The 27,712-nt window shown below is 38.4% G+C and overlaps 1 protein-coding gene across 1 annotated transcript in view; it reads right to left on the reverse strand.

Annotated features, from left to right (window-relative positions):
- The window catches only part of MAGI1 (membrane associated guanylate kinase, WW and PDZ domain containing 1), a 530,488-nt gene that overhangs the window by 100,639 nt on the left and 402,137 nt on the right, over window positions 1–27,712 (reverse strand). Inside the window, exons 4-9 of the mRNA XM_083356114.1 lie at window positions 25,395–25,598; window positions 21,662–21,872; window positions 19,175–19,257; window positions 13,387–13,422; window positions 6,195–6,252; window positions 2,387–2,493 (exon numbers count right to left, since the gene is read on the reverse strand). Coding sequence (XP_083212240.1) covers window positions 2,387–2,493; window positions 6,195–6,252; window positions 13,387–13,422; window positions 19,175–19,257; window positions 21,662–21,872; window positions 25,395–25,598 — 699 coding nt within the window. The remainder of the gene's footprint in view (window positions 1–2,386; window positions 2,494–6,194; window positions 6,253–13,386; window positions 13,423–19,174; window positions 19,258–21,661; window positions 21,873–25,394; window positions 25,599–27,712) is intronic.

Consider the following 27,712-nt stretch of genomic DNA (forward strand, 5'->3'; position numbering starts at 1 on the left):
ATAAAAGTCTTATATTTCTGTATCTCACAAGAGAGAGAACCTGGGATTTCGCTTTCAAATTGTGAGAAGCAATAGCAGAAGCAGCATCTAAGCTGGACTGATGAAGAAAAAAGAGAAAACCTGTGGATATCCAAACTACTTGTCAACTTCTGAAAAGAACCTGGCTGAAGCTTAAGCTTAAACTTAAACTTGAAGCTTTCTCATTCTCAGCTGCCATGCAGATTATCGTCTTGGTTTTGACAATAATAATAGATTTTGATTCTCTATCTTTCCCCATTAATATCAACTCATCTTACCTGGACCACTAGAGATCCCCTGAGAGTTTCTTCTGTCCTTCTACCTCCGCATAGAAGAAAGGGCCCCCAAAACTAACAGCTAGCTCTAAAAGAGCACATTTCACTCTCATGGCTTATAGAAGCCAGTGAAATATGGCTTTTCTTTTGTACATGAATTGTTCGTATGGGGGAATCACCAGCTATCTGGAGGGAGGGTCAAGCAAGGGCTGAACTGAGACTCATTACGCTGCTGTAAACGGTATAAGCATAACCTCCCCTAGAATCCATTCAGCCTTATCTGGTCATTCCCAGGAGAAGTTAGCAATTTAGTGATAAACAGTAAAAGTTTTCACAAGCACTTTTAGTTGCTTGTGCCCATCAGTTGCAGACAGTGCTTTTTACATTTTGGTCATTTTTAGCTTTGTATTTTTAGTATTTAATTCCTGCACTCTATAAGCCACCTGGAGTCCAGCTGGTTTCAGGCAGTCAGATAAGAATATTAAATACATAAACTCACAAACAAATGGTACTGCCTTGTTGTTATAACGAATCACTCTAGTTTGGGATGGTACCGTATTTTCCGGCATAGAAGACGACTTTTTAACCCATGAAAATCACCTCAAAAGTTGGGGGGTCGTCTTATACGCCCAGTCGTCTTATACGCCGGAAAATCAGTGGGTGGCGTCTGGCGGGAGCCGGCAGGGCAGTCCTGCGCACGCGCGCACTCCCCGGCTGCTCCTTAGCAGCTGGGGAGTGCGCACGTGTGCAGGACTGCCCTGCCGGCTCCCGCCCGACGCTCTTCCCTCTTGAGGCAGCAGCTGCCTCAAGAGGGAAGAGCGTCGGACGGGAGCCGGCAGGGAAGTCCTGCACACGCGCGCGCAGTCCTGCTCCCGTCCGACGCTGCGCTTCCGCTGGTGGTGCTGGCCGAGACGAGCCAGCAGGTAGCCGCCGTGAGCGCGGCGCTGAGGGGCAGCGGCAGGACGGCCCAGCGCCTGCAGGACGGCCAGCAGCCCCACTTGCAGCAGCAGCCGCCGGCTCAGCAACAGGTCCAAGCGCAGGAGCCGCACCGCCAGGCTGCCCAGGAAAAGCAGCCACACCGAGAGGCTGCACGCCCAGTCCAGCTCCATGATGGGCAGGGCGGGAAGCCGGCCGGGAAGAGGGACCGGGAGCCCGGGCCGAGCGTGCCTCGGCCGACGGTGAGAGGGAAGCGGCACATGAAAAAGAGGCTGCGGGTGGAGCTGCCCCGCCCTGCGCCGAATGGGAGAAGTTCAAGGCCTGGGGGGGAAGCAGGAGGGGCTCCGGCCGTGGCAGGGTGGCGGCTGCCCTCCGGCGCTGCCTGCCACCCAGGAAACGCTGCACCTCAGGGGCCAGCAGAAGCGCGGGAGCAGCGGGAGGGCTGGCGGGGCCAGTCGGGCCTTCGCCTCCTCTGCGACGGACAGGGAGGGCAGGGCATGTAAGTATTTTCCGGCGTATAAGACAAAAAACCTTGAAAAACATCTTAAAAGTAGGGGGTCGTCTTATACGCCGGGTTGTCTTATACGCCGGAAAATACGGTATCTTTTTACTTTGGAACAATTTCAATATAGTCATATGACAACTTGGGCATACAGAATGCATTTGTATTAGCTTGAAGTTTTTTTCAGCCTTATCTTTTTGCCCTTTATAAGTGTGTGTGTCTCTCTCTGTGTGTGAATGTGTGTGTGTGTGTGAGAGAGAGAGAGATTACAAGAACTGAACATGGCATTTTGTGTGTACCAAACATGCAGAATACACCAGGATCTATTTCTTTCACAAAGACTGCTTTAGACATGTCTCAAGCATGCATATTTCAAATTCAAGTTTCAATGCTTAAATCACAACTGCATAGGATTCTTCATCAAGACTCCCCATACAGTCCCAAAGAGACTTTTCATAATGGCTGCGTAACAGTTTGGGCGAGCGGATTATTTGTCTTAAATATTCCAGTTAAATAACCTCACGTTCCCTGTGTTTTCATGCAGGAAGGAAGCCAGACCTGTCCAGAAATTTATGAAAAAATATGAAACATGTGATGTATGTGTGGCATTTGGCAAATCTTTCAACCCTGGTGCTTCTACTGAGGAGGTGCCAACCTTCAGATGCTGGTGCTGGAGGCTGTGCTGGGGGCTGCTGCTCAAGCTGCTTTTTCCTTTTTGCTTCCAGAACCGGATTCTCATATTGTGTTTTCCTGTTGACGTGGCTAAAAAAAAGAAAACAGTCATTAATAAGGAAACCTTTGGTGCAAAGTGCAAAAATGATAGGGAGACTTCAAGATGTTTTTAAAAACAACAACAACAGGGCAAACATTAGATATAAAATCTGCAGGAGCAATGCTCCCTTACTTTGTGCCAAATGTTGATTTATGAATTGCAATAACTTAGATATCTTGACATAGAAACTTTCAAAGTCTAAAAAAGTACAAACTCAGGATAGGTTTGCCTGTGGTTTGGCTTGGTGAAGTTTCAAATAATTAGCTTCTCTAAAATATCTGATCAAAATACTGGATAGTCTTAAAAACACCCAACCTGTATTTCGTTTGCTAAGGAAACAAAAACTATAAATCTGCATGGAAGACTATTTAAAAAACTATGGACACAGTACTATAAATTAATAGTCCTGACAAAAATCTCTTAAAATTAATAATTGGATCTCCTCAGATATTTCTCCATAAATTCAGGATAGAAGACTACGTAAAAAAATGGAAACATATTTTTTATTGCAGTCGGTCCTCAACTTAGATCCACAACTGAACCAAAAATTTATGTTGCTATGTGAATTTTGCCCCATTTCACGAACTTTCTTGTCATAGTTGTTAAGTGAATCACTGCAATTGTTAATAACATGGTTGTTAAGTGAATCCGGCTTCCTCACTGACTTTGCTTGCCCAAGGAGTGCAAATGACCCCAGGACATTGCAACTGTCATAAATACATGCCAGTTGCCAAGCGTAAAAAAAATGATCACATGATCAAAGGGATTCTGCAAAGGTTGTCATTGTGAAAAATGGTCCTTAAGTCACCTTTTTCAGTGTCATCATAACTTTGAATGGTCACTAAATGAACTGTTGTAAGTCAAAGATTACTCATATTATAAATACCTTAGCAGAGAGGTTTCAGGCCCCAAAATTGATACAGTAGGTATAAACTGTCTCACTTATTTATTTATTATTTAAACTTGTATACCGCCCTATTCCCGTAGGACTCAGGGCGGTTTACAGGGAAAAATTAAAAATACATACATACAAAGTTAAAATCGATTAAAACTAAAATTAAATTAAGTCCCTGAATTTAGACTAAAACCCCATTAATAAATAATTAAAACCCCTCAGTCTGGGCCAGGCAGCTCAAAAAGCCAAGTTTTCAAATCCCTGCGAAATGAGCAAAGGTCGGGGGCAGTCCTAAGCTCCGTGGGAAGATGGTTCCAAAGGGCTGGCGCGCCCACAGAGAACGCCCTTCCCCTGGGGATAACCCGCCGGCATTCCTTGACCGGCGGTACCCTAAGAAGGCCCTCCCTGTGGGAGCGCACGGGACGATGGGAAGTTGATGTTGGCAGCAGGTGTTCCCTTAGATAATCCGGACCCAAGCCATTGAGAGCTTTATAGGTCATTACCAGCACCTTGAATTTCACCCGGAGGGCAACCGGAAACCAATGCAGCTGACGGAGAAGAGGTGTTACTTGTAACCTGTATCAGTGTTACCAACTCATATTCTCCTTCCTCCTTACCCCCAACCTCATCCCAATTTAAATCTTACATCCCTCAACCTACTCTACGAATCTCTTTTCTTTTTTATTTAAAAAAAATCATCCTTCTCTTCAAGTGCAAATATATTACTTGGGGCACTTAACACAATATTAATCATAGCACTAACCATTATTAACATGACATAATTTAAAAAATCAATAGAGCAACCACTGCAACCATAGTCTAATTAAAATTAAATATAATTTCCCAGTTGCTTGGAAAAACATGATCCTCACGTCTGCAAAGTGAAATAGATTGCCAATAAAAGCAAAATCCCAAAGTTTATTTATTTATTTATCAAATTTATTGGTGTTACATTATACAAGTACTGAGGCAGATTATTTTTCTTTAAATCTATATTTATCAGGAAAAAATTGAGTGATTTGTGTTGCGTTTTAAAATGCCAAATTTGCTCCATAATTTTTTTTGTTCTAGCTCTACAGCAGACAATGCATGAATTTCAACTGCACGAAACAAAGGAATTTTTGTTTGTAAGCAAGTGTAACTAAAATAAATTGGGTTAGATAAACATACATAAAAGTCCCATGTATATGGACTATGTGTAGATATGTATAACTACTGTTGCAACATAAACAGTGCTTTTTTTGTAAAAGAAAAAGGTGCCGGAACTCACACATGTCATACAACCCGCCTACCCTACAAGGTTCCATCCCAAAAAGGTGCCGGAACTCCGTTCTGAGCGTTCTATGACAAAAAAAGCCCTGAACATAAATATTTGAAGGATTGTGGTATGGGAACCACTTCCCTGGAGGAAACCAGCAAATTCATGTACAAATGGCAAAAATTGAAACCAAGGGTACTCACCTTCAAAATATATAATTTCCAATGGAAAATTTCTTAATAAGTTTACTACTTAACTAGTTGAACCTCAACAATTTTATTCATCTCCTATTCCCCAAGAAGCTTCACATTAAAAAAATATTCTAGAAACTCTTCCAATTTTTGAAACAGGTTTTGGGGAGGCATAGGAAATGAAAAAAAAAAAGAAATTCTGATAGGCAGGTATGTATCCATCAGTGATCTCAATTCATTTGATTTTAGCATGGTTCTCCCCTCAGTCCCTCCAGATTTCTTGAATTCCTAGCTACATGACCAATGGATTCTACAAGCTATGGTTCCCCATGTATTTGGAGAGCATCTTAATTAATCACTCACATAATATGTAAATGAAACAGCCATTTGGACATGCTCAATTACATACCCAAATTGTGGCCCAGAAAATGGTGGGATCTCCTTCCCCGTCCCCCCTAAGAAATATTAATGAATCAATTATTTTACCCTGGAATTTTCTACAAAATAAATATCATATTGTAATAATTATCCAATTTTGTCCATAGTACGGAGAAGGTATGATCTAAAACAAATGCAACAAATTATTAAATGTTATTACTGTACTATGGAGAGGAGGGACTTTGAAAATTCTCCTTTTACTTTTATTCACAATTGCTATAAGTCACCCTTATAAACAGGAACATGCTTATATTTAAAAGTATGAGGTGACTGCCACCTGGATTAAGCTCATTTAAAAATGATGATAACAGTACGGAAGCTTTGCTTTGCTCTTTCATTCTGTATTGAACAGCTAAACCCCTCAGAATTCCATGTGATTAATTTTGATTTTATACATTTTAAATTATTATTTTTTTATTCTCCATTGTTAAAAGTCATGATTGATACAATAGGAACCTGTTTGGCTATAATGCATTTTCTGCGAGGCATCTTTTTTTAAAAGAACCTAATGACAAATATGAAGCTCCAGACCCTCTTCACAATGCTTAGTTTTGCTATATTTTATTTCTAGAGCACAGCTCAATCAGAATGTTTTATTTTAACTTTGTATTTAGGAACCCTCTATTTTTCTTTGGCAGGCTGAAATGCTGATTTTTCAATAAAATATCACTAGGGGGAGCACAAGAGCAATACATCACAAATCTTTCTGCCTCACTCTTGAAATCCTTCCTATGGGATACAAGTGTCTGCTGTTAACAAAATACAGCAGTAGAATTAAAAAAAAAGAAACATAATCAAGACTGCTAATTTGTTTGAATAACAAAAATGAACTTAAGGTGAATTGCCATAGCAGTTGAACATTATTTTGTGGCATGTGTTCCTACAAAATAATCTGTACAAAAGACTTACTCTACATAGTAGACACCATATACAGGATCCTCAATTTTTTCCCAACCAGCAGGTAGTTCTAGAAAGAAACAAAAAGGAAACTTTTCTTTAAGCATATTAATTTTGTACACAGAAAAAATACTGCACATCCCTATCATTTTCCATAAAGCTGGAATGTTCCTTATTTAAAACATACAAATGCAATTGCAAACTTTTTTCCCAGGAATAAAATTATGCCATTTAAGACATACCCACCTATTCTTAATTTTTTTATTTAACCAAGCATTCAGGCAATAGAATTAATATTTATGGATCCCTGGGTCTTATTTTGCTACTTAAGAGTAAAGAGCATGCAATTCTTATCCAGAAAGATAGCAAAGTTCTAGTAGTGCGAAGAATGCAGATTAAGGGCAACTTTCATGATCCAGGAGCTTCTGCGTAACTTGTAAAATATAAGAACCATGTTACCAATTATACTGAGGTTTCTGGTACTGCTGTGGAAATTATGTCTGAACACTTAAAACATTACGGTGTTGTTCAAAATGACGAAGAAGAAATAAAGAGTACATTAAAAGTAAATTCAAAATGAACAAATAATGATTCGGTGACTCATTGAAGAGGACAAACAACTCCCCAAAGTCTTTGGTGTGTTTCTCCCAAAACTTTCCTAAAAGTTGAGCTCAAGTTGTAATTTTTAATGTAGCAGAAGGAGAACATTATAGAATCTTCAGCAACACATTACTTTATAGTTAATGTAATAAAGTTTAGATGAAATCACATCAAATTCTGTCTGGAGTGCTGGGACTGCAAATCCCGGGATTCTCATCCATGATATATGACCTGAAATATCTGGTGGGCACCTGGTTGAAGAAGGCTCCAGTATCCAACTGATGGGGTCTGACTTGTATCAAGTACCTGTTAGCTATCAAGGCATCTCATATTTCTATTACAATTGAAATGAATCAGAATCCCAGAGCTGACAGCACAAATCTCTGAGCGCACATCGTCATTTTATCATGTTACAAAACTTGTCACTGAATCATTATCCTTTAATCACACCATAAAGTAATCTTCACTCTTAAAACAACTGCAGAGGGAAAGAGCGCAGCAATAAGAGGAAGAGGATTGCCGGGGGAAACTAAAACTCTCCGTGCCTGAAGGTTTGCTAACTGAAAGTGTAAATACATCTATAAACATAGGTTAGTCGTCAGAGAGAAAGTGTGGGAGCGTGTATCCCAATTTACCTTTTTAATTCCGCTCTTTTGTTTTCTTGATTAATGAAAAATCCATCGTAAACCCTAGTGAAGAATACTATTTGAATGTTGCAGTGTCACAGGTGTTGCGATTGCTCTCACCTGTGCTCTGTTTACAGATTTCCAATCAGGGGTAAATACATGGACAGTGCTTGTGTTGCAAAAGAGTGTGGGTATGTGAATGAGAGAGAAAGACAGAAGGAAGGAAAGAGGGAAACAGGCAGGCAAAATAATAATAAAAAAAACCCCAATGGCTTCATATCCTCATTTTACTTAAAATTACCAGAGTAGAATTTTCTAGAAATGTATATATATATATATATATATATATATATATATATATATATATATATATATATATATATATATATATATATATATATATATATATATATATATATATATATATATATATATATATGTTTAAGTATTTGTCAAGGTTTTTTGAGTGGACCTTGCTAATTAACTCTTTCATTCCTGTTTTGGCCCGGCTCAGGGCTTATCCGCAGGAACTAGTCAACTTATGACAGCTCATTATTTGTGCAAATTATTCAAATTGCTAATAAAGAATTTGGGAGGCTAAGATGATCATTTCGAACTATTTATGTTCTCATCAGTTAGTCATACCCTTTATCTGTTCGAATCTCAGATAAAGGGTATGACTAACTGATGAGAACATAAATAGTTCGAAATGATCATCTTAGCCTCCCAAATTCTTTATTAGCAATTTGAATAATTTGCATATATATATATATATATATATATATATATATATATATATATATATATATATAATTTTCAATAGTGTATCTATACTGTACTGTAAAGATTTACATTTTTCTATAGGCACACTAATAAGAAAGAAGCCCGGAAACATTCTAGGACAGGGGTAGGCAACCTTGGCTCTTTTATGACTCGTAGACTTCAACTCCCAGAATTCTTGGCTCAGGAATTCTGGGAGTTGAAGTCCACGAGTTATAAAAGAGCCAAGGTTGCCTACCCCTGTTCTAGGCCCATATTATATGAGAATGCATAAAGAGGAATTCTTGCCTTTCAAGCAAATCTATCTCTATCTCGTCTATCTCTCCCCCTCTCTCATCTGTCCATCTATCTACTTACTTACCTACCTACCTACTTACACACACACACACACACACAGAGAGAGAGAGAGAGAGAGAGAGAGAGAGAGAGAGAGAGAGAGAGAGAGAGAGAGAGAATAGAGAATAGAGAATATCAGGACATGACATGCAAGGGAAATTGAACTAGATTCTTAACTATGCTGGTTTACAAGGACCAGATTGGCAACTGAGCAGCAGTTAATTGCTCTGTTGCTTAGAAAAATATCCAAAAAGGAAATAGTTTATTAGCTGTGTAATGGTGCATGGGGGGGGGGACTGGATGGCAAATGACAAAAACAACGTTTTGCCACTGCATTTCAAACTATGCTATTTTTCTACATAGTACAAGGTGCCAAATACGGGTGGAGCCGAAAGCCCATCATGTTGCTCGTTTCTTCATTTCAACAAATCATTGTGTTTTGCCGGTGCACGGATTTTGACAATTAAAGGTATCAGTGTGAAATGGGGGAGGGGGAAATGAATCCTAACTTAGTCAACCTCAGGATAAATATCCAAAGATGATCAGAAGTCATATTTCTTTATTCATCAGGAAATACACAGTAGTTAACAGTGCACAACCAATGAGAGGGGGAAAAGTAGCTGAGTTCAGGTAAGTACTATTGTATACAAGATAAAATCTCTCTGTTTATAGAATCAGACACTTGCACATAAATTTTTGTGTTTTTCAATGTGCTAGCTGCAGGCTCCAACTAGTGTGCCATACGGACACAAACAGTTCCAGACTGAAAAGGAATTAATCCCTTATAAACACACATGGGCTAATTACTCAAAGTTTATACTGCAAACCCAGAACTGGCTAAAAATCAAGGAAAAATATTAAACAAGTTTTGCTCCACATGTTCCTTGTTTGCAAATAAAAAACAGGTTTCCTCCAATTTATCCCACCCACACGTTTTTCATGGCATCTATCTGAGGAGCTTTTGGATTTCCCGAGATGAAGAAAGGAAATGAGGGGCTAATTGGCAGTAGGTGTGATGAGAAAATATTTGGCAATAATTTTTTTTAAAAAAAAAAATATTGGCCTTTTCTCAAGTCCTTCACAAATGTGGATTTTCTGAGGATAATAGTTTTATATAAGCTAATGAAACAAACCCTTATTAACTGAGGATAAAACTTCTATAATGCAATTTGGTCATTCTCCAGCCCCAAATCCCTGTCGGTAGAGTGTTATTATTTATTTAGAAAAGAAATTCCAAGCATCCCCTTGAAAATTTATTTTTATTTTTTTATTTTAATTCCATTTATATCCCGCCCTTCTCCGAAGACTCAGGGCGGCTTACAAGCTTAGCAGTAGCCTTCATTCTATGTATATGCCTGCTTATTAGGGCTTTCACACACACACCCCCAAGCGGCATTATTACAAAGTCAGCTTATTGCCCCCAACAATCTGGGTCCTCATTTTACCTACCTCGGAAGGATGGAAGGCTGAGTCAACCTTGAGCCTGGTGGGATGCGAACCTGCACTAATTGCAGGCAGCTGGTGTTACTTAAGGAGGCATTAGCCCACTGCTCCACCAAGGCTCATAAAATAAAATACAGGTAGTCCTCAACTTGCAACAGTTTATTTAGTGACCGCTCAAGGTTACAACAGCATTGGAAAAAGTGATTTATGACCGTTTTTCACAGTTACGGCCTTTGCAACATCCCCACGCTCACATGATCAAAATTCAGATGCTTGCCAGCTGGTTCATATTTATCACCACTGCAGCATCCCGGAGTCATGTGATCCCCTTTTGCAACCTTCTGACAAGCAAAGTCAGTGGGGAAGCCCGATTCGCTTAACAACCCAGTTACTAACTTATCAACTGCTGTGATTCACTTAACAGCTGTGGCAAGAAAGTTCATAAAATGGGGCAAGACTCACTTAAACAAATGTCTCGCCTGCAACCGAAATGTTGGGCTCAATTGTGGTGTTAAGTCAAGGACTACTTGCCTAAGGTGCACTGGTTAGATCCAGCCCATTTTGAAAGCCAATTTTTTTTCCTGTCATGTTTTGTTTCCCATAAGAATCTTCGGGTTTTTTGAAAAGTTATGAGAGACAGATAGACAGGAATCCAACCACCCCCTTTACAGAATTAATTTCCAATATTCCACTTGGCTGCAAAGAATAAAAAAGATCTCGTGTGGGCCTGCAGACTGTGCAATAGGTTTCATTAATTAGGAAGCGAAGATGGAAGGCGGAAGAAGACGTTTTCTCATCTGCTATGACCACACGCAAAAGCCAGTTTGGTGTAGTGATTTAAGGCAGTTTATAAACTTGGGGACAGTGAATTCTCATCCTGCCTCAGGCACAAAGCCAGTGGAGGGACTTTGGGTCACTCTCTCTCAGGCCCAGGAAGAAAGCAGTGGCAAACCACTTCCCAAAACCTGCCAAGAAAACTACAGGGACTTATTTAGACAGTTCGCTAGGAGTTAAGATAAAGACTTGGACGCACAATAACAAAAGAGACCACGTGCATACATTTTTTCCCAAAAATAAATGAAATGAAATGAAATGAAATGAAATACAATCAACCTTAAACAGCTTCCCATTCCCCTTTGTCCTGCATTGCTTGCGGAATATTTTTGTATTTCATACTTAAAATGTGTGCCTGTTGAAGGAAGTGTGCATCCTGGCTGAATACCAGGCTGTCGGTGTTCAGCTTATAAAAGTAAATTATTTGACAAAGTGCTTTAAGAATAGGAAAACTAATTATAGGAACTGCAACCAAATTCTCTAAAAGCGTTAGCCAAGTAGATCATTCTGAAGTCTAAGTGACCTAACCCACTTCGGCCAAGTAGATCCCAGCTCCTATTTCATTCCTTTTATTTCTGGTTTTGTTTGTGGTATTATTCTTATAATACTTCGGGGTTCAATGTCCTCCAGATGAACCACAGGAGTTACTTCAATAAATGAGCGTTGAAAGTTCTTTAACTGCCCAGCCATCAAATCAAGTGCAGCAGATCAAATCTTTCTGTGCAATGCACACTCTCTGATTTTGCACAAAGCAGCTGCTATTGATAAGATGCTTAGGGAAAAAAATGTGCTTTTAAAAAAATATTCATCTATTTAAATTTTAAGTAAAAAAAATCTATGAATAAAGGACAAAGATGGGGGACAATTTTCACATAGCTGCAAACCTGTAAAAGTCTCAGACTTTCAAGTCATGTGCCATCCAGTCAAGATTGGGTCTTGCAAGTCTCCTGACCACCACAGGGCCATGAACTCATGGTACTGGGTTTTGATTAAAAAAACTTGGTGGTGGTATTTTTTGGGACTTCTGCCTAAAACCTAGCACTAGATACTGTGGAAATTGGCCACCTTGGGATATCTCTGTTGTCACTATTAAAGAGCTTCTGATAGCTTGTAAGAGACTGGAGTATCATTTTGCTTGGTATGTATGCTTTTCATATTATGTTTTTAAATTTGTTTGCTTGAGCTATTAACAAAGTCAAAAGCCCCTTTACTTATTGGTGTGTTCAATGCCTCTGGATCCAAAAGAGCCAGTTGCCTGGTCATCTGACTACTGCCATGACACTTGGAAAAACATATACAGTAGTATCTCGGTACTCGATTGTTTCAAAACATGTTGAATTAGGTACTTGATGCGTCTTGACATGAAAACGTTGTCCTGGTACTCGTTTGTTTGGTACTCGACACACTGCAATAGGAAAAGTGGGACAGCTGTTCAGTATGGACAGGAAGTTGGCCATGTTGGAAGGTTGCTGCTAAAGGAAGAGGGAAATGGCCACAGAAGGCAGGCAAGAAAGGGACAGATGCGAAGTCCTTTCCAGCTGAATCAAAGGGTCACGTGGCAAATCAATGGTTTGTTTGGCACTCATCATCTTTAGTACTTGCCACGCCTCCCAGAACCAATTAATGACAAGTACCGAGGTACCATTGTAGCAAAAAAGCCTTCAACAATGTGTAACTGTGAGAAAGAGAACTATGAACAGAATAGAAAGAGGTATATTAACAGGCATGTCACTATTTTTATACGTTGAAAGGCAATCTAGCAAACATAATTTTCTTTTGCAGCTAATTCGCTAAACTTTTTCCTTATTTTTCCCAGAAGGATTGGAAACACATAGTTAATCAGCTCATCTTGCATCAAGTAAATTACACCTTCCATTCAAAATGTAACCGATGCTTGTTGAATCCCACAGAAGGAATAAAATTCAATAACTTGAGCTGCATCGTTTTAGGGGTTTCATGGTTATATAGCATCACGCCAGTTACATGTTTATTCTAAGTATGCCTAAAAATACTCAGCTACTAGAATTAGGATGGTAATTCGGATGATCTCAAATGTCAGTTTCAAATTCTAGATATTTGCAAGCACAATTTATACTTTAAGCACTATTTAAGCCATATGGCATAATATATATCCCACAAGAAAAAAATAAGAACTTTTTGTACCAAAATAGCATGGTCTATGTATATAACCTGGAATCCTAATGCTGCAGTATTTCACAAAGTTAGACTCAAAACTCAAGTTTCTAATTTAACATCAAAACTAAACAGGAAGGAGCCAATAATTAGAATTATCACCCAGCCTGTGGGAAAGTCCTTCTATGCCCTATAGCTACATAAGTCAAACAGAAAAAGTTACCATAATGCCATGGGGGAAGAAGGAAAAAGATATCCCCACAAAATGGGGCATTGCTCCAAAAATGTTATTCCTATGTAAATGCTGTTTGGTGCAGAAGCCAAGCTACATGTTGTTATTGCTTGAAATTAAAAAAAAGGAAAAAGTGATAGAAAGGAAAAAAAAAGATGTTAAGTGGTTAATAGTGCAGTCCAACCAATGAAGCAAAAAAAATGAGAAATGGATGATTTACCTAGTTCACTGTCCAGTTCCTCCGTGTGTACCCCTTCTTCTCCAAAGGAAGAGCAGTGAAATAGAAAAAAAATTAAAAGAAACATTCAGACACCAGCAGCAAGCAAGAAATTCCTTCCAGTATATAGCAGAACCAACACCAAGTTTCATACCAACTTAGCCCAAACCCATGCCACAACACTTTGGTTACTAGAAAGCATGTAGCTCTTGGCAACCATGTTAAAGATACATTTTGCCCTGCAAGAGTAAAAACATGGATCTCCTCTTCAAAAAGGGTGGAGAAGACAACTTGCAGGGCTATCAAGAACATTCAAAGATTACAACATTAACTGTACTAATTAAGGGCTTTGGGCATGGAGAATTCTTGTGTGTTTGGAATTTCCATTCATTTCTGGGAATGGCGGAAAGGCTTAAGTGGTTTTATGCCTGTTGTTTTGTGATAAATTTGTGAAAATATCCAAATCAGAGCTCTTCTGTGTGCAAAGAAATAAAGTCTCAAACTAGATGCAATTCAGCCATTTCCAAATCTGGTTTGATACACTATTACTTTCATTCCAGAATAATTAAAATAAAAAAAAAACCTTGACCAATTATAACTTCCTATTAAATAAAACCATTAATGGAAATGATTAATTACAACTCCTGTGCCAACTTTATTGGAATGAGTTGACACATCATATAATGCATGCTTGCTAGTTGGTGTCATCTTAGGATTGTATTTTTAGCCAAAGTATGCAAATTCAAAATGGACTAATTGCATGAATTTCAAAGCAAATGTCTTTTATTCTATTCTAAGAAACACTTTCATGTTGAAAGTACTTACAAAGAATGTATTCTATTTAAAAGTACCACTAAAGTGTAGAATTTTTATGGGTAAATGATAGCATGAATGAGAGTGTGTGTTGTTTTTATTAAGAAACAAAACTGTAATCAGCAAATGAGAAATGAGAAAACTTGCAAGCAAATTATAGGACAGGCATGGATTCATTTGAACACATCAGCCACATCTTCCAAAAACAGGTACCAAACATGAGATTTCTCAGCATCAAAAAAAACAACAACATAACAAACTACTGTTCCCAGCTAGATTAATGGATAATTGTAAATATAATCTCCTATCAGTCACAATGCAAACAGTATTGATTTCAAGTATTATTTTTTTCTAATAAGTATAAAGTTTTCTCAGTTTTAGATGGAGGATACCATGATTCAGGTAGTAAGACACCATTTCTAATGTATAAGAACCAGAATCGATACAAAACAATTTTATTGGTAGCAAGAACAGGAAACATTTACGTAGACATTTGTAAAGCCAAAGGTGCTTAAAAGGCAACTGGACTGAAGAAGCTTCTTGGATGAGAAATGAAACATTTTCAAGGGGGAAAAAAACCCCAAGAAAGCTTAGAAAGCCTTTTGAAAAGCACGTTTGGGACAACCATGATCTGGATGATTTGAGAATCTCCATAAGAATTTAGAGCCATTTGCAGTTGAAGCAACATAATGGATCTGGCTCAGGGCTGTGCCATATTCAAGTCCAAATATTCCAACCAATCCCTGCTAGCATGGTCAACAGTGAGGAATGCTGGAATGATCACTCAGGTACATCTGGATGGCTGGATACTGATTATACAGGACGAAATGAGCCAACAGGTCTAACTTGATGTGTAAAGATTCCGAATTAATGCCCACCCAATTTCTTGAACGTTACGTCCCAGAACGTCAAGCGCTTGTGGTTTTAATATATACTGCTCAAAAAAATAAAGGGAACACAAGATAAGACATCCTACTATTAAATACAGTACATAGTGTTGTTTAAGTGTTCCCTTTATTTTTTTTGAGCAGTATATTTATGTATTATGTTTATTACTGAAGTTGTTATAACTGCTGATTGGGAGTTTCCCAGAATTCAGGGAAAGATGGGTGGCTATATAAATGTTTTAAATAAATAAATAAATGCCCTACCGACAGGGAGTCTTCCATTAATTTGGGTGTGATATGCAGGTAGTCCTCAACTTACAACTGTTCATTTAGTGACCGTTTGAAGTTACAACAGTTCTGAAAAAAGTGACCTATGACTGTTTTTCACACTTATGACCGTTGCAGCATCCCCATGGTCATATGATCAAAATTCAGATGCTTGGCAACTGATTCATATTTCTGACAGTCGCAGCATCCCTGTTGTGATTCCTCACCAGCCAGTGGATTCGGCAGCTGAGTCTGAGGAATCAGATGAGGAGGAGGGGCCTGGAGTGACATTAGAGTCAGAGGAAGGCTCTGAGGAGCTCCAACACCTACAGTTGGATGAGGAGCCTGGCCCTTCTACTCATGCTCAGGCTGAGACACAGCTGTGCTGGGAGCCCGAGTTGGACAGTGATGAAGAACAGTTGGGACAAATCCTGGATGCACAAATGTGCAGGAAAGAGAAGCGAGTAGGACGAAGGAATGCAATGGGACAGCTCCAAAGGCAAAGGAGAAGGCATTAAGAAGCCACGCCTTGGCTGAATTATAAAAGGGAAGGTGTGGGAGGGGCTGGTTGCCGAAGGTTCATGTTGACGATCGAGTTTCCATGGACTGTGCCAGCTTGGACATTGACTCAGTCTGTCAGAATAAAAAGGGTTGGTTTTTTCTTGCGGTTCCTGCCTGTTTCTTGGAAGAGGGGTTTCTCCTTGTGAGCATAACAAGGACTCACATAGGCTGGGACAGATCAGTCCCTGGGGTCATGTGAACAGTTTTTGTGACCTTCTGACAAGCAAAAGCAATGGGGAAGCCAGATTCACCTAACAACCCAATTACTAACTTAACAATTGCAATGGTATACTTAACGACTATGGCAAGAAAGGTCACAAAATAGGGCAAAACTCACTTAACAAATGTCTATAGTCCTCAATGACCACAACTGAGCCCAAAATTTCCATTGCTAAGCAAGATAGTTGTTAAGCAAATTATGCCCATTTTACAACCTTTCTTGCCACAACTGTTAAGTGAGTCATTTCAGTCATTAAGTTAGTAACATGGTTCTTAAGTGTAACTGGCTTCCCCACTGACTTTTTTTGTTGGAAGCTTGCTGGCAACCATCATAAATACATGCCAATTGCTAAGCATCTGAATTTTGATCGTGTGACCACGGGGATGCTGCAATGACCGTAAGTGTGAAAAAAAATCGCAAGTCACTTTTTAAAGTGCTGTTGTAACTTCTTACGGTCACTAAATGAATAGTTGTAACTTGAGGCCTACCTGTATCTGAAGAACATCAGGTCGGGGTAGATATCATAAACCATCACCTCTATGTGTTCATACACAGAAGCCATGTCACGTAACCAGTATTGTTTCTTGAATTTAAAAATAAGCATGCTAAAACTTGTTTTAAAAGACAGCAAGGGCATTCTAAGAGTTAAATCAAAATGGAAGCTGGCATTTGTTTTTCTGAATCCACTCACTGTTCAAGTGCTTGACATGCTTTTAGTGTGACTTTCTGTCAGAAAATTTTTGTCACCCCTGCAGCCTTATTCCCTATATATATATAAACTTTGGTTTATTCATATGTCAATTCAATTTATGTTTAAAGAGGGAGGGAGGTGGCGTTTAGCTTTTTAACATCATCAATGATGTTAACCTCTCTTTAATTTATTGCTGGATTTTCTGTCTGCCCACATCTACCATTCCTAATTCTATAGTCTAAGAAAATCTTCTGACTCATAGAATCCATAATGATGTTATATTACTTAATATTTCTGCAACCTTTATATATGTAGGACTAGCTTAATATTTGCATGTTCAAAAGAGAACTTTGAAAATGCTTTGTTTTAAATGAATTAGGCTTAGCCTTTTTGAAATGTTTTCAAATAACATATTCTGCTTGCAAAAAATATTATCCTTTTATACATATGCTTTTTCCCCCTCCTATTCTCAATGCATACCTAACAAATTAAGCTAGTTTGGTTTCTTAAACAGCACACTAGTTTCCTTCTTTCAGTATTTCAGAAACAGTGAAAATTAAATCTTTGCCAATATAACATTGCAGAAATATATAGAATATATATTGCAAAATATATTACTAAAGAAAAGAAGAACGAGATACAGATTTGCCTTCAATAAAGTTAAGGAAGCGTCTTTGGCTCCAAATAATATGATGATAAAACACATGATTTTATAACTCTAATGTCTAGTCTTGTTTTACCTACTATAATTATGATTCCAGTAATAAAAAATAAATCTAAGAGGACCAATGATGCCATAACTAAAATACTACTTAGCTTGGAAATCTAGTTTTATCCTTTAATCCTAAAATAATTTTGATCATCTTCTTCCTTATTTTCTTGCCAAGGCCCTGTAACCATAATTAGACATTCCAGCTAATGAGATGTTGATGGCCATTAAATGCACAGTTATTTCGGTACAAGGCCTTATTCATCAAACACCCTCTCTAGAGGCTCATCGGATGCCTGCCCTGTGCTCTTTTAAAGATGATAATCTTGTTTTCCTTAATACTTTTACTAATGTTAAAATGCGCACTACTTATTTCACTGTTGTTTTCCTTTCGTTTATGAACTTATGACGGTAATTGAGCCTGGAATTATAGTCATAGTTTGTTGCGGTCATTAAGAGAGTCACTACATGACCAGACCAAATTTTTCAGCATTTTTGTGGTGGTTGTTAAGCAAATGCCGTGGTTGTGAACTAAATCCATTTTTCTCAATGGTTGCTTTTTGCCAGAAACTGGAAGGAAACGCCTAAAATGGCAAAAAAACCCACACCCCACTGAAAATTGCAATCATATGACTGTGGGAGGCTGCAAATAGTCGTAAAGGCAAGTCAGTTGCCAAGCACACCATATACAATGATGTGACTGTGGAGGAGGGAGGTGGCATTATAACTTTGAAATTATAGCTTTGGGGAGGAGGATATCTGTCTTAACTTTGAATGTTCACAGCAACTGGTCGTAAGTCAAAGATACCTATTACTGACTTTTTTTTAAATTACTACTATTGCTGCTTATGGTGGTTTTATCTTTAGTGCTTTCAAAATTGTTTTAGTTTGCATTTTTCCAGAGGGTGGGTGTTTGCTGGGTGTACGGTTTCATAATTCCTAGAAAACCTGAATATTCCCCCTCTACTTCCATGCCATGAAAAAAGAATTGTTTCCTATACAGACACATCCAACCAAAAACTTATGTGTGCAGCTGCTATGGATGTTTGTTTCATTTCCTTTGTCTCAACCCACATCTGAGTTTCACTGAATTGGCAGAAGATTTCTTCGGATAAAGATCAAGGACAGGGAAACAATGAGATATATGGAGTTCCCCAGCCTCTTCTAAGTCTTGGAGTACCATATGATCATACTGCTGAAACTGTGTATGTAGTAAACAAAACAAAATTAAAACGGCAGCGAGGAGAACGCTAAAAATCCCACCTATGCTCCTTCTCTTACATCATTATGTCACCAATGGTCCTTCTGAAGCTCTTGAAGGCCTACCAGCCATTTTTAAAAAGGAGGCTTTCACTAGCTACAAGAGCGATGCCCACACTGCGGTTGTGCTAAGACTACAGGCCATGCTGGGATATTCTGGGGACTCTCTTGTCCCCAAGACTTCTTGAGGGCAGCCAATTGCTAAAGTTGACCACAGACCAATATGCGATTCTTAGATCACTTGTCATTAATGCACAATGACTTGCTAACAACTAAAGTTTGATTGTAGCCAGAGAATCAAGCCTGATTTGTAAACTACTGACTTTCAAAACAAGAAAAGGTGTGGTCTTCCCAACTGATTATTTAAGCCCTGATTGTCTTACCATCATCTTCACATTCTTCTAGAGGCTTTTGCTGTTTGTTCAGGCACCTTGGGTCTAGCCAAGACGTTGTTTTAGTATTATGACTATAAATAAAAAAATAGAAAAATGAGTTTCATAAAAAACACAGTATCAATAAAAAAAATAACATGTCCACATAATTTTTATTTTCAGCATATGGAGAGAACCAACCTGGAACTAAGGAGAAATTTCTTGACAGAACAATTAATCAGTGGAAGGGCTTGCCTCCAGAAGTTATGGGCGCTCCAACCCTGGAAGTTTTTATGAAGAGATTGAACAACCATTGTCTGAAATGCTTGAGCTGGGGGTTGGACTAGAAAACCTCTAAGGTCCCTTCCAACTTGTTATTCTGTTATTCTGTTTCTTTGGACTGCATGATTGGATTGTGAGCCGTATACAATGCTGTTCTCTATTCCCCATTCCAATCACTGTTGTAGTTTCCTATGACTTTTAAAGAATATGTCATTTTAATTCTTGGTGTGTCTACAACCCAGCTGAGCCCTACGATTATTCACTGTTCTTCATTCAAAGAGACACAATGCATTTGCCTGTACCCACAGATAAATAGGAAAACATAGAAAACTTGTTATTCTATATTGTTTGAACAGAATACCATGGTTCCTTGCACAAATCTCAAAAGAATGATCTGATCATCAAAGTGCTCTTGATCTAATCCTCCTGCGAAATTATGTGAAGGAGAATATACATGTTCCTTTGAAGACTTACTATTAAATAACAGTTCTGCTTTCAAAGGAGAGTATTCACATCCCGGCTATCCATTACTAGCGATGTGAAAGCTGGAGTGTAAGGTCACCATTTCACACATACATTACATTACCCACTCTCGCAATGCAAGAAGAATCCATCCATTCAATTCTTTTGTGCATTTCTGGGCAATTAATCACCAGTTGGTAAACTAAGCCATAGAAGTCCAGCAAGCAAAGCAAATTGACAGTAATGGAAAACACTGGGTTTGCCAAAGTACAAAACAGTTTATACCTCAAAATCATAAAGGGATGTTGTAAAATATTGGACTATCCTTCCAAACTGAGGCTGAGGGATATATTCATGGAGGGAGAACAATGCAAAATTCTGGGATAAGTATTGCATAAATGAAAATTAGGGTGTTTTTTTAGTTTTTCATCCTATAATTGGTTTACTATTAAAAAAAATAAAGATGACTAATTGTGAAAACTGTAAGGCAGTTACTGCTGAATGTTTTTAATAACTTACCACACTGTAAGAATTTAGCTTCTAATTTATTCTGTTGACAGCCAGAGTGTTATGCAATGAAATGTTTAGCATCATCATTACATGAAGAATTGTCACTACATGAACAACTCTATGTGCATTTGCTTGAAATAAACTCTACTGGATTCAGTGCAATGTATTTATGAATTAAGATGCTATCATTAATTGCTGAATGAAAGTTCCGAAGGCTGCCACCATTATGCCTATTCCCTGGAATTGCTAAACTGAGAAACACATAGTCTGGATGAATCACTCAGCCATGAGACCCAGGCTACTTGGAGATTGCACTTCCAAATGCCCAAGAAGCAGCATTATCATACTAGGAAGAAACAATCTTGTCCTAGTCATTATCACAAACTTGGTTTATCTTGCCTATAACAGAAAGAACATTATTCCATTTGCTAAAGCTGAAAAATACCACACTAAGGTACTCAAGGGACCAAGGGATACTAGACTAATTACACTACATATATCAATAGAAGGTCTGTCAGCATGGAAGATCAGCCTGGCCCCATCTAAATTCCTATGTAAACCTCATCACTTCATTCAGGACATTGTCAAATTGTTCCTTTTTTACTTTCTTTACTTATATAATCTTCTCCAAAAAGAAGAGCAACTAAGATGATTAAAGGCCTGGAAACTAAAACATATGAAGAACAGTTGCAGGAATTGGGCACGGCCAATCTAGAGAAAAGAAGGACTAGGGGTGACATGATAGCAGTGTTCCAATATCTCAGGGGCTGCCACAAAGAAGAGGGGATCAACTTATTTTCCAAAGCACCAGAAGGCAACGCAAGAAACAATGGATGGAAACTAATCAAGGAGAGAAGCAACCTGGAATTAAAGAGAAACTCCTAACAGTGAGAACAATTAATCAGTGGAACAGCTTGCTTCATCACTGGAGGTTTTTAAGGAGAGACTAGACAGCCACCTGTCTGAAATGTTATAGGCTCTCCTGCTTGAGCAGGGGGTTGGACTAGAAGACCTCCAATGTCCCTTCCGGCTCTATTCTGCTTATTATAACTTCAGAGCTTGAGATGGGGACCACTTACAAGACTACAATTTTACAAAGTTAAGCCAGGCAAAAGTAAATAGTTTATGTCTTCAGAATTGCAGTGAACACTCAACCCTTCTCCAGAGTTCCTCTCTCCCTGTTCAGAAAACCCAGAAGCTTATGGACCCTAAAGATTAAAAAAAAGAAATTAAAATACACTTTACTCTATAAAGTAGACTTCTCCATTCTCTGTATAAGCCATCTCCCAGTTTTCAGGCAGAGGACCCAAGGCTTCCTCTGCACAAGGAGGTAGGTATTGAGGGAGCTTCTCAGATGGTTCCGTGATGGGAACAGTGGTGATGCTACTATTCAGAGACGGGAGAGCTGCATCTCTTGTACTGTGTATATTGTGTTCGTCTTGTTCACCAGAGTCTGCTGTAGAAGAACATCACACAAAATTATTAAAAAAAGAGAGATTATTACTTGGAATATTTGTAAAGCCACATTTTTTTTGTTTCTATCCCTACTTGGTTTAGACTTTCCACTCACTAATTCAGAGGGGTCTGATATTGTCATGTAGTGATACAGATTTTTAGGTCCTTTCAAGGATCCATCACAGTGGACTAAATGAGGCACAGATTAGTTTTTTTTTTTGCTTTTTCTAGAAACAAATTATCACCAATTATCTGGCGTAATAAGCAAACAGGTAAGAAGAAGGTACATTATTTATAGAAAGTAACACACACATACATTTTGAAAAAAAAATCTTTCAAAATTGAAAAATGAGTCTTAAAGTAACAAATACAATTTCACTGTAAAAAAAATCCATACTGAGACACCTCCCCCCCCCAAAAAAATAATAATTCCTAAGCTTTAAATATACGTTCATGGACTCTGACCTAGCAGCCAGTGAACAAGAAACTGATACATACTTCTAAATGGCTGAAAAAGTAAAAGAACAACTACTATAAACGAGAAAACATAAAATTGTAGCCTGGAAAAGATATAGAAAATAGAATAGAACTAAAATGATCAAGAGTTGAAGTAACTCTCCTAAGTATAATATTTCTGATTGGATTTCTGAAACTTAGACAAAAAAAAACAGAGAAAGTAAAGTATATAAAAGTTAAGTACAGATAATTCTTGACTCAGCCCAAAATTTTGAACCCAAAATTTCCGTTGCTAAGCAAGGCAATTGTTCAGTGAGTTTTGACCCATTTTACCATCTTTTTTGCTACAGTGGGTAAATGAATCATTGCAGTTGTTAAGTGAATCATGCAGTCATTAAGTGAATTGGGCTTCCCCCATTGCTTTTCAAAAGCCAGCTGGGAAGGTTACAAATGGCGATCACATGACCTCAGTATATGCCACTTGCCAAATGCCCAAATTCTAGTCACATGACCATGGGGATGCGGCAATGGTGGTGAGTGTGAAGACTTTTCAGCGTTGTTGTAACTTCAAATGGTCACTAAACAAATGGTTATAAGTCGAGGACTACTTTTATGACACGGAGAAGTCATAATACTAAAAATCAGGGTTATCCCCAAATGCTGAGAAATGGGATATTCAGGATGGATACAACTGAATAATGAATCACATCAGACTGTGGAATTCAATTCTGAAAGAAATTACTGGCTACACCGTGGATAGTTACAATCATGAACTAAATGCTTAAGGTCATGTTTATCAATGATGTATATTTTCATTATCATTACCACAGTCGAGAGAAACTTTTTCAAAACTATCAGAAAAATCAGATCATTAGACACTTATCCTCTGACTTGCTGGTTTGCACAAAGCAGTTCACTGGTTATGGAAAAGCAGCGATATGCAGCGGTTTGGAATTCTGCTGCCTCCAGCTATTGCAATGTCCGCTATCCAGATTTTTTTTTTACTTTCTTATCAACAATTGTTAAGCCTGAGGTGTTATGTAGCAGATGAATTTGAATTCTAAAGTCCCAGAGCCCTTTGGTTTCTTCATTTGCTATTACAGGTAATCCTTGACATATGACCATAATGGAACCTGACCATCATGGTCATAGGTCCTAATGGTTGCAAAACCAGTTACCCACCTGACCAACCAAACATATGACCTTTTTTGTGGCTGTTGTTAAGTGAATGCCATGGTCATTAAGAGAAACAAAGGTTTGCTGTGGGCTGGGTTGAAGTAAAAGCCAGCTTTCAGCTACATTGTTGTGAAATGCAGTCATATGTTCATGGGCTACCACAAATGGCTGCACCTGCAGGCAGGCTACATGTGGAGGATATGTGACTGTGGGGGAGGACAACTAAATTGAGGGAACCGAGTTGTAAGTACTTTAAGGAAGTCCGTGGTAACTTTGAACAATTGCTAAGTGACCAGTCACAAGCCGATTTTGTGGTCCCAACGGTCCTTGCTTACAAGCAAATGGTATCCCCTGCAGATATTCCAATGCAACATTGTTGCTATGTTGACGTTCTGTTGTTTATAGTCTACCTGTGTGATCTTGCAGAAAGTAGCCAGGTGGTCCGCTGGCATTTGCTATATGTTGCTGTCTTCTCAATTCTGGCTTTGTATGGATTTGCTCTTAAGGCTTGGTCTTTGAAACCAGAATCAGCCCCTCTGTCTCCTTCTTCAGTTTTCCTACTTTTGTCAGGTTTTGTTTTAATCTGCTTTGCCTGCTAGTTGTTTTATGAACTGGCCATGTAACACTTTGCCTTGCCGAGTCTCTTTTCTATTCTTCACTTGGTCTCTTATTATTTGTCCAGTTTATTTATTATGATTATGATTATTGGTGTTGTTGTTCGTTCAGTCAGCCAGATGTTTAGACTGGATTTGGCACTTTTATCCGTCTCTTGAGTTTTTCCCAAGAAGCTGTCCTCTTTGAAATAGGATGAAGACATTCCAATTATGCTCCATAAGGTGATTATTATTTTTAAAAAAAGAATTGTTGTTAGCAGCAACTATGTTTTTCAATCTGTCAGTGTTATTGTCTTATATATCTTATCACACATTACAGCTAATACATTACTCTGATGCATATCTAATTGCAGTAATGCAGTTACTCTGATTCCCGAGCAGTGCTGGCTGGGGAATTCTGGGAGTTGAAATGTACATGTCTTAAAGCCACCAAGGTTGACAAACACTAATCTGATGTATTTAATAATAATAATAATAATAATAATAATAATAATAATAATAATAATAATAACAACAACAACAACAACAACAACAAAACAACAACAACAAAACAACAACAACAACAACAACAACAACAACAATAATAATAATAATAATAATAATAATAATAATAATAATAATATAGAAATAACTGTAGAAGATAACAAAGTACAAAGACCTACAAATAGAAATAGAAAGACTGGCAAAGGCAAGCAAGGGTAGTACCAATAGTAATAGGTGCCTTGGGTGCAATCCCAAAACAACTGGAGCACCACTCGAACACCGTTGGCATTGACAAATTCACCATTAGTCAATTGCAAAAGGCGGCCTTACTAGGAACTGCTTCCATCCTGCGACGATATCTGTAATACCATCAAGCATTCACATCTGTCTATCCCAGGTCCTTGGTAAGGACTCGATAGGTAAACAAAAATGCCAAATCCAGTCTGAATATCTGGCTGACTGTGCAATGATCAATAATGATGATGATGATGATGATGATGATGATGTAAGAAATACACAGTATTAGTGCTTAGGAGTCAAATTCCAACCAATGCTTTGATGACCCCATCTGATAACTTAAATTAAAAAATTAATAGATTGTTTCCTCAGGATTGTTCTGATTACTCTCTAAAAAGCTGCAAAGCACATCTTAAATTTGAAATTAGACAACATCTTACTGTTAACAGAATGCCCTCAATCCCAGGAATTATCTAAAGAAAAAATACTGATTTACGTGGATCACAATTCTCCTGATCCTCCAATTAATCAGGCAGAGAAAGGGGGGGGGAATTTACCTGTAAAGCTACTGTTCATTTCAGGGGTGTCATCCTCTTCATTCTCTGCATGTACTAAACCAGCATTTTGCATATCATTGTAGGACTTGGTTCGTTTGGGAGTTGTCTGCTTGGAACTTGAGGGGAGATTTTGCAAAGCCTCAGCATTATTCAGTTTCCCACTGAGGGATTGGCTGGGAGGTTTGGGTGTTCCATAATAGTTACCTAGGAAATAGAAACATGTTTTTTTTTAATTTGATTCAATTTAGGCGCCACCCAGTTCCAGCTGGAGGAGGCTCACGATATAAGTTTAAAAAGAAAAGAAAAGAATCCTGCCACTCTATATAGCATAATAAAAATAAACAAACAATAGCATAACTAACAAGGGGCCCTGAAGAACAACCAGGTTATTAGGGAAAGCCAATATGAATCTCACAGGGGATCTCATTCTAAATATTCAAGTTTTTTAAAAAAAATAGAGGTTATCCATATTCAATGTTTTCCTTTCCTCCCCTTCACTAGCAGTAACAATAGGCATTTTTCCGTTATTATTTATTTAGCTCAGGGGTGTCAAACTGCCAGCCCGCAGACCGGTTGCATCATATGGAGGCCACACCCACCCCAGCTCCGGCAATGCAAAAGAAGTCACGATATGGCACGTGAGGTGGCGAGTTTGATACCCGTGATTTAGTTCATACAATGTCAGGGAAATCTATAAATGTTAGATGCAATGCAGCCCTGGACAGCCTAAATTCTTTTACACAGGTATGAATAACGTGTGTTCACTGTTTTATTTTGCAGCAACTTAACCATTTTTATTTTAAAATGAGGGGGGAAAAGCCTGCATTTTTAGGGGCACCATGTGTACTAAGTCTTTTTTTTTAAAAAGTCACCTGCAACTAACGGAAGAAAAAAGGGAAGAAAAAAATTATTACATTTGAATTTCAATTAGTTATCTCTGAAGAAGTGCACACTAAATTAATGCTGAAACGTATTTATAGTGAACTCACAAAATTCTATCATCACCTGGAAAAAGGGAGTGAAGGCTTTAATACACAACCTCAGCAGATGGCGGTTTCATTTTTTAAAAGAAACATTTTTTTAAAAAAAATTGAAATACACAGCCTAGAAAAGGGGTCCCTACCCCTGGTCCGTGGACCAGTACCAGGCCGTGGCACACCAGGAACTGCACAAACAAGCAAAGCCCCATCTGCGGTATGCAGGCAGCACAGAAAACCACACGCCCTCCGTGGAAAAACCTCTCTCCACAGAACCGGGCCCGGTGCCTAAAAGGTTGGGGACCTCTGGCCTAGAATATAAAACCATGTCACCTGCTTTAGAAGAATAAGCTTTCAACTGTTGAAGTCAAAAAAAGAGAAACCAAAGACAGATCAGATACATCTAACTTCAACAACAATAGAAAATTACTCCTAAACAAATGCGTGTCAAATCTGGAAGCTGTTCTCCTGACAACGGATGTCCAGGAAAAGCTCTTCCAACTACGTTAGAGTCATTTTATCTCTGGTCTCTGTAGCATATGCTCGGAGTGTTTCAGGATGGCACCCGGAAAATGTTACACATTTATCCTACCGCAGTTGCCGAGATTTGTGCCTGCCAGGAACTGTTAAAATCCATGGGCTTGGCATAGCTCAGATTCTGGGGGAAAACCCTAGGGGTGTAGATTTTTAAAAATACTTTTTAACATGTGTTAAGTCTATCTGACAGTTTTGTTTCCTGCTCAAAAAATATTCAGGAAAATGACTGCCAAAAAAAAAATGTGTAGGGAGTAGCATTTGAAATCTCATGAAGCTCATAGGCTGCCCGCTCTTGTTTGAAATAACTGCAGACTCTCAATTAAATACTCCCCTGGATTCAGTAAAGTCACTAATGTAAATTGATGATTTTTTTCCTAAACAGGAAAACTGAATTTCCTAGGCATTTTTAACAAAGGAATAACAAATGCCATATCTGCAAATGCCAGGACATCAGTCACTCTGCAAATGTCACTTATGACACCCTCACTTAAATTAAAACTTTTTTAATTGGCTGTTTTTTCTCGCAGTTCCAAATCTGGTGAGATTTTTGGTACCACTGTGTGAGGTCCTGCGGATGTTGCAGTGAGAATACTGAAATCTCAGGAAATGGAGATTGATGAAGGTGGCTGAGAAATCCCAAGCCATCATTCAAGTTTAGGAAACGATGTTCAGTGCACAACAAATATGGTAGGTGCTTTACAGAACAAAATCTATCCCGGAATGATCTAATTTTAGCTAGAAGCAAGCCTTAATTCTGCAATCTAGCCCAACATCAATTTATTAGGTTAAAAAATATCATATATC

Source organism: Vipera ursinii, assembly GCF_947247035.1.
Source record: "Vipera ursinii genome assembly, chromosome: 2".
Lineage (NCBI taxonomy): Eukaryota > Metazoa > Chordata > Lepidosauria > Squamata > Viperidae > Vipera > Vipera ursinii.